The 8,342-nt window shown below is 40.4% G+C and overlaps 1 protein-coding gene across 4 annotated transcripts in view; it reads right to left on the bottom strand.

Moving 5' to 3' along the window:
• Positions 1–8,342, bottom strand: part of ZNF410 (zinc finger protein 410) — a 32,957-nt gene that overhangs the window by 1,797 nt on the left and 22,818 nt on the right. For 3 of the 4 annotated variants that reach the window (XM_012656194.1, XM_012656196.1, XM_012656197.1), the window contains 3 exons: positions 7,252–7,377; positions 6,347–6,487; positions 4,668–4,795 (listed from right to left, as the gene is read on the bottom strand). In XM_012656194.1, the coding sequence (XP_012511648.1) occupies positions 4,668–4,795; positions 6,347–6,487; positions 7,252–7,377 (395 nt within the window). The remainder of the gene's footprint in view (positions 1–4,667; positions 4,796–6,346; positions 6,488–7,251; positions 7,378–8,342) is intronic. The other variant, XM_012656195.1, reaches the window with a different exon arrangement.

Here is an 8,342-nt window from a genome sequence, read left to right as displayed (position 1 = left end):
GCGGGTGCGGCAGAGAGAAGAGAGTAGGCGCGAGGTCACACCAGATCCCTTTCTGGTTCCCAAGCACGCAGGCACGCGTGAGTCGCGCCTCCCGGTGTGTGGGCACATCACCCGCGTGACGCGAAGCGACGAAGTCGAGGGCAAAGGGGGGGGAGGGGGGAGAAGGAAAGGAGGAAAAAAAAAAAAAAAAAAAAAAAAAAAAAAATGAGATGAGAACAATACATAGCAAGACCTTGTCTCTTTAAAAAAAAAAAAAAAAAAATGGAAGGGGAGAAGGAAAGGAGGAAAGAAAAGAAAAGAAGAAAGAGAACGAAAATGAGATGAGAACAATTCAGAATAAAAACTGAGTTTAGTGCTCACTTCGGCAGCACATATACTAAAATTGGAACGATACAGAGAAGATTAGCATGGCTCCTGCGCAAGGATGACACGCAAATTCGTGAAGCGTTCCATATTTTAAAAAAAAAAACAACTGATTACTAAAATCTAATCAGAAAAATTCTTGAGCTTGAGATGTATTTACTTGGTGATCTTAAGTTGGATGAAGGTAATTTATATAGTAGAACTTAATGATATAGAATTTAAAGAAATTTAAATAAAATCTCAAGAAAAATTCAAAAACTTAAACCACAAATTTCATTTGATGCTGTGTGGTGGGAATGTAAGAATGCTGTGTTTTTAATGTAGGCCAAGATCCAGATGTTTGCACTCAAACTTAGCAATGGCATTTTATGAGAAATGTTATGGAACTTGTAATTTCTGTTTTCTGCTTTGTTTTATTTGGAAAACATTCTAAGATGTAGTCAAAGCTAGCTGGGAATCACTTATATTGGTTTTTGAGTTCAAGAATGTGAACTCAATGTGAATATGGAACCCCATTTGGGATGACCTTTAGTAGGTATGAGAGTTCAAAAGCCCTTGGGTCCCAGTTAGGCCGGTGCAATGAATCCTCTACCTAACTCTCAGGAGACCTGGGGCAATACTGAGAGAAAATAGAAATTGTCTAATCTGAACCATTTAAATGACAGGTGACTTGTAGTTTTTGATATGTTTTCCATTGTAATTTCTTTCTTTTTTTTTTTTTTCTTGAGGCAGAGTCTTGCTCTGTTGCCCGGGCTAGAGTGCCATGGTGTCAGCCTAGCTTACAGCAACCACAAACTTCTGGGCTCACATGATCCTTCTGCCCCAGCCTCCCAAGTAGCTGGAACTACAGGCGTGTACCACTACACCTGGCTAATTTTTCTATTTTTAGTAGAGACAGGGTCTTGCTCTTGCTCAGGCTGGTCTTGAACTCCTGACCTCAAGTGATCCTCCCACCTCGGCCTCCCAGAGTGCTAGGATTACAGGCATGAGCCACCATGCCCGGCCTGGCATCTGAGAATTCTTAAGGAATCAACATTTCTCACTCACCAGAGGAATGGCCAGTTATTACCTAGACCTTATATGAAGAAGAGGACTAAACCTGGAGTCTTGAGGGCCTTGTAGCTTGAAAAAACTAAGGCATTACAGGATATGATAACCCTAACTAGAGAAGAAAGAAAAGGAGGGTAAGCAGTGGAAATGCCTGTGATAAGAAGAGGACAATAATGGTAATAGTGAAGAAAACACAAAGCAAGTAAGGCTCAGACAGAGGGTGTGTTTGTAAAAACAAAGACCCATGAGGAAAAAGTAAATAGTGCAGGATTTTCAGCTAAATTGAAGGCAGCACTTTCCCCTTTGTGTTGTTAATATTTTTCTGTTAAGTGTTTGTGGCTTCCATTGTGAAACTGGATACTCAGGTAGGGCCTTTTAGGCCCTTAGTGTCCTCCTGGGGTGAAGGCTGTACTTTCCTTTGTTTTTTAGGCAACCTGTGTTATTGTGTCTGCCTGAGACTGTAAGTGGGCAGCACCTAGAAATGGATACTCAGAAGCCAATTCCAAGACCCATATGCCTAGGTTCAAGAGAACAGATGCACTATTACTGGACTTTCTGCATACACAAATCTGATCATGTCATACCCTACCTTTAAGCCATGCAGTGGCTCCCCACTGTCAGCAGTATAAAATCATGTCCTGTAAGGCCCTTCAAGAGAGGGACTAGCTTATCTTTCCAGATCTCATTTTTCTGTTCCAGCCTATCTGTCCATCTCATGTCCAATCATACTCAACCCTTTGTGGTTCTGTAGAGACACTCTACTCCTTCTCACCTTCTGCCTTCGTACATATTCCTGCTGCCCTTATGCCTGTTATATTCTTCCAACTCCTCCTACTTCTCCATCAAGATGATTTTCTATTCAGCCTTCAGGTCTCAAACTCTAAAATATATTCCCTTACTTCTCCCAAGACTGACACTGTTAAAAATTGCCAGTTTATTGATCTGTCACCCCTCCTATTCTAATCTCTCTGTAAAATACAACTCTGGGGGCACCACTTACATGGTTATGGAGTTTTAAGTGGTAGAGGTCCTAAATCTGCCTATAAGCTATTTGAGGCAGAGATTTGATTTTATTTGCTATTACATAATTAGTAACCTGCAGAATGCCTCACACATAACTAGTTATATGTAAATATCTGTTGACTGAATGAAGTTTTTATATATCTGGCATTTATTTGGGTTAACTTCGAGTACTTCAATTAAAAAAAGGTATTTAGCAGTATAGGAGAGAAAAGTTCCAAGGTTTCAAATATAAAAAGAAAAGGCCAAGTGTTGTAGATTTGTTTGTCAGGATAGTAATTTGTAGTAGGTAAAAAGAAAAAATGACTTTCCTAAAAAGACTATTTTAGGACAACCTTAAGGTTGATGAGAGAAAGTATTTCTTTTATAAAAGAATCACAATTAGTAAAAGCAGAGGGAACAAGAGAATTAAGATATCACTATTTTGGAAGCTCCAGTGAAAAAACAGATCTAACCAGCACAGGGGCTCACACCTATAATCCCAGCAACTTGGGAGGCTGATGCAGGAGGATCGCTTGAGCCCCGGAGTGCAAGGCTGCAGTGAGCTATGATCCCGACACTGCACTCCAGCCTGGGTGAAAGAGCAAGACCCTGTCTCTAAAAAAATAGAGACAATGAAGAGAAATATTAACCAAATACAGCAATATATGGGTCTTGTTTGAATCCTGATTCAAGCAAACCAACCATAAAAAGACATTTTTGAGGAAGAAAAAAAAGAACATAGACTAACTACTAGAGGATATAATAAATAATTATTGATTTGGGTGGGTATGGTAAAGATATTATAGTTATTTTTTAAAAATCTTATCTGTTAGAGGTATATATTGAAATATATATAGATGAAATGACATGTCTGCAATTTTCTTTAAAATACTCCAGCACAAACAAAACAGCAACAACAACAAAAAGGAGGAAAGAGATAAAACACGAACAATATAAAGTCAATTGCTGAAGTTGGGAGATAGGTACATGGGTTTATTATACTATTCTCTCTCTCACTATACTCTTTGAAAACTTCCATAATAAAAAATTTAAAAACACAAAAATGAAGAGGAGAAAAATAGAGGAAGAGAGTGGAAGGCTAAGTAAGACAACGATGACTAATTCCAAAGCAGTAACCAGAAAAAGGTGACTTAGGAAAAAACCAATGATACCAATAGCAAAAAACTTTCAAATAGCAAAGCTTAGACAATGGGTCATAACAATGAATACAAAGAAAGGTCCTGGAAGAAGCATTAACATGCATGCCCAGAACCCTGTAATTCTGGGTACCCCCAGAACGTTACAGAATAACTGGGAATATTCAATGTAGGACACAGTCATTTGAATGACCTAACAGCCTAATGTGGTATAAAGGTTATAATGAAAGGAAAGGGGGAAAGATGAGAGAGCACTGTAAAAAAATAATATAAAACTAAAGGGAAGTTACTTAGGTTTTGGCAAAAGCTTATGAATATGAAATGAGCTTGTGATGAAGTCATCCACTCCATGACACAGTGACACAAGACCAATAAAATATCCTAAGATTTTGGAGGCTGACTGGTTTTTTTTATTTTTTTTATTTTGAGACAGAGTCTCACTCTGTTGCCCGGGCTAGTGCCGTGGCGTCGGCCTAGCTCACAGCAACTTCAAACTCCTGGGCTCAGGTGATCCTCCTGCCTCAGCCTCCTGAATAGCTGGGACTACAGGTGTGCGCCACCATGCCCAGCTAATTTTCTTTCTGTTTTTTTTGGTAGAGACGGGGTCTCGCTCTTGCTCAGGCTGGTCTCGAACTCCTGACCTTCAGCGATCCACCCGCCTCGGCCTCCCAGAGTGCTAGGATTACAGGCGTGAGCCACCGCGCCCAGCCAATAATTACTTTTGATGGTTTTGTTACTACTTTTTTCTGCTCAGGGACCACTTTTTTCCAGGATGTAATTTTCCTTATAAAATAAAAGCACCATCTTCATGTTATAATAGGGCAGAGAACAATGGGAACAGACATCAATGAGTAATGTGTATAAAGGAACTTTAAAGCTAAGAGTCCCAGCTATGACAGACCAGTCTCTCAATTTATAAGACCCCAGCACACTCAGGTTCCTTTCAAGCTGAACTCATGTTTAACGTAAGGGAAGATACTCTAGTCAAAGTTTCCAGGAAATGGAAATTGGAGAATTTTTCAGATCCTCTAGAATCCCAATTATTCCCCACATTAGTTGCCACAGAAACAAAGTAAAGGCCAGAGACAGTTTTACCTCTTGTGGATTTACTGCAGTTAAGACAGACACTTCATATGACTGTCTCCCTGACTGCATGGTCACCAAGTGATGTGTCACATCAGGCACTGAAGACAGGGGACGTGGGGAACCTTCAGCAAGCACCTCTGTGAAATAACAGAAAGATGTTTCAATGAAAAGTGAATCCACAGATATACCTAACCTGGATCATCAAGCGTCTCATTAAGAACTCTAAAAACTATTCCTGAAAAACTGAATCCCACATTTCTCTATTTCTTCCAAGTTAATTCCTGCCTGATAATCATTATCAGTAAATTTGGAAAGTATTATACACGGAAAATGGGAAAAAAAGTCAAGAAATCTTAATATAGGAGTTGATCATTTTTGGATATACTAATCAAGAATATGGCTTTAGGACTGCTATCTGGATTAAAACTGTGTACAAAACAGGGTAAAAACTGCTTAGGCAGGCAGATCAGGGAACCAAAGCCAGCCCTGAAAGCAATCATCAACGATACAGCACAATATTGAAGGTCAATAGTTTAAGTTAAACCTGGCTTCCCAAGTTCCTACTCAGTGTCCCTTCCTCCCTTGGGACTTTCTTCTTCAAGGCTAGCAAACTAGTTCCATGCAATTTCTGAGCCTCATGCTTTGCTTATCCACTAATATCACTCATGAAACAGAGGAGGCTTACTGTGGTAGCGCACATTGGGCCTTGTAGGCTCCATACGGAAGTTACATAAACATGGTCACTTACACTCAAAACTGAGTAGGATATGAGTAACTGAAACACAGGATCCCATACATATTAAATGTTCATCAGTGGGATCACCATGAATATCTTCTTGAAATAGTTTATAGATATACTATTTAGCCGTCAAAAAAAAAAAAGTTTCTTCTACGGACTTTCTAGTTAATATGGCTCTCTAGACTGTATCGTAAAATTTAATGTTTGCCTATATACTGTCTTCTATTTATTTAATGTTGATTCCCACAAATATGTAAGTTTTCACTTCTCAACTGGATTTTAAGGTCCCTATCTTCTACTTTTGTCTTTCCCATGGTGCCACCAGCACACAGTAGGCACTAAATAAATGCATGCTGACCTCACCTGTTAAGTTTGTCATAGAAGAGGGCCTGGCCTGTGTAACTTGGGTGAAATTTCTATACCAGAGAGGATCAAGTGTTTCCTAGAGAGCCCTTTCTTTTTTCCAGAAGATATGGCTTTTGAAGGTATGGAGAAATTGCTTTATATCTCCTCTGTAAAACCTGGTTATGTTCTGTTTAAATGTTTTAAAAGTTAAGTTCTTCCATAACTGCAACAGGAAAGATAGAAATAGTTGGGCTAGGATGCTAGGATTATAAATAATTTTCTCTTTATTCTTTTGTTACATCATCTTTCATGAATTTTTTTTTTTATTTTTTTTTAAGAGACGAGGTCTCACTGTTACCCAGGCTAGACTTGAACTCCTGGGGCTCAAGCAATCCTCCCGCCTCAATCTCCCAAGAAAAAAATTTTTTTTTCTTCCAGATTAACTTCTCAACCCCAGAGAATAAGAACACAAATGCTACTCAGTCATACCACAGCTACTCACAAGAAATGAGATTAATTAAAACCTCCATTTTGGAGACACTCCATTCCTTAGCCCCTAGCTGCAGCCCATTTTCCCCGAATAAAGGAGAGTTGGAAGTCTTACCATCATCAACTCCCAGGATAGAATTGGTATTTGGTAGGTTCAAGGACTCTCCACCAAGGCTGGGCTGGGAATTCATAGACACCAGGTTTTTACTGGGTACTGAAGCCTCTTCAAGCAAACTACTGCCCATTAGTGGCTCAGCTGCACAGAGGAGAGGATGTGAAAGACATACAGCAGTCAAGGCTGTGCCTAGTCCTCATTTTCCTTCAAAAGGAAGTTGGCCTTCTCTTTCAGAACTAGAAGTTAACCTACACATTAGATGCCACCACCTATCTCATCTATTTTTGGGAAGCGAGAAAAAAATCTGGAAGGGAAGCACTGAGCCTTAGAGATGATGATCCTTGCTTATGTTTAGCATCTGAAGAATTAGCATATGAATGGGATAAATGGATCTTTAGAAAGGAGTATTTGGAATAAAATAATTAAGGAAAGGCACGGAAAAGGAATAAGAATAAAAAAAGTTATCAAATTTAAGGTAGGGCAAAAAGGTAGTCATGACTGATTAGTAAAAAGAATACTTAAACTCTTTGTCATACAGAAATCTTCTATCACTCTGCTACTCAAATGCTGGCTCACGGATCAGCATTAGTTATCACTGAACTCACTAGGGGAACTTTTTAAAACTATAGATTCTGGGATCTTACAAATTATCTCATTTATCAGGTTCCTTTGTTTTATGGGGAGGGTAGTGAGGAGGAAGGAAAGATGAGCAACAAGAAAGTATGTTTTAAAAGTTTGCAGATGATTCTACAGTATGGCTATGTTTGGAAACCACCAGCCCATCAAATGAGACCAGGTCTCTCTACCCAAAACAGAATCAAAAAATTTCAAGATAACAAGTAGTCTAGTGATTTGGCTCTTTGAACCTAGAGGATACAGCCCTCCATTATGCCTACCCTCCTCACCAGTTTGCTCCTGCTCTTGACTCCCAGCTGCTCCCAGCTGCAAGTGATGCTTTCTCATGTGCACATTCCTGCTCCCACTCTGAGAGAAGGTCTTCCCACAGACTTGGCACTGATGAGGCTTCTCTCCTAAAACACGAACCAAAGTTAAGTCAGGGGAACCAAAAGGACAGGGTACATTCTGTCAGCAAGAGAATGGACATTAAGACCTAGATGGAGAAGGCCAGAGAATGTTAAACTAAACATAAGAGGCTGCTGCTTCTCCCATTCCCCACTTTCCCCAGCCTCTCAACCTTCTGTACATGGGGAAGGCAGTAAGTAAACCAGAGGGCTTTAGCACACTCGTTGCTTCCAGGCCTCAGTTCTTTCCAAACCCACTGTACAGCTGCTTCCTTTATAAAACAATCTCTTCGGTATGGGACCACGGCAGCCACACACACATGAACCTCTTCCATGAACCTCTAGGGCACACACTGTCCTCAAGAATTCCAATCCTGGGTTCATAATATCCCCTTGTCACATTCCCTGCCACCACTCTAAGGGCATTCAACATTCGCATTGGCGGTTCTTCTAACATAATGATCTGCTGTCCTCTATGTCTTCAAGTCCAAAACTCCCAGTCTCCATTCTACCTACCCAGACAACCATACTTAGAGAAGGGGTCAAAAACTCATGTCTACAGGAGACTAGTAGATAGCGAAAGTAAGTAAAATGGCCAGGTAGGGGCCATACTAACCTAGAGAATACCTTCCCCAGGAAGGGGGCAGCTGTTATTCAGTTCTAACCAATTGTTGCCATATGTGGATTGAGGCCTGGCACTGCCAGATTTTTTTTTTTTGGAGACAGGGTCTTGCTTTGTCACCCAGGCTGAAGTACAGTAGTGTAATCATAGCTCACTGCAGCCTTGAACTCCTGAGCTCGAGGATCCTCCTACCTCAGCCTCCCAAGTAGCTACAGGTGCACGCCTACTACACCTGGCTATTTTTTTTTTTTTTTTTTGAGACAGAGTCTCACTCTGTTGCCCTGGCTAGAGTGAGTGCCGTAGCGTTAGCCTAGCTCACAGCAACCTCAGACTCCTGGGCTCAAGCGATCCT

The sequence above is a fragment of the Propithecus coquereli genome, unplaced genomic scaffold (assembly GCF_000956105.1).
Source record: "Propithecus coquereli isolate 6110/MARCELLA unplaced genomic scaffold, Pcoq_1.0 Scaffold5, whole genome shotgun sequence".
NCBI classification, from domain to species: domain Eukaryota; kingdom Metazoa; phylum Chordata; class Mammalia; order Primates; family Indriidae; genus Propithecus; species Propithecus coquereli.
The sequence above is the reverse complement of the archived record's forward strand: the minus strand, read 5'-3'. Positions and strand labels throughout refer to the sequence as shown.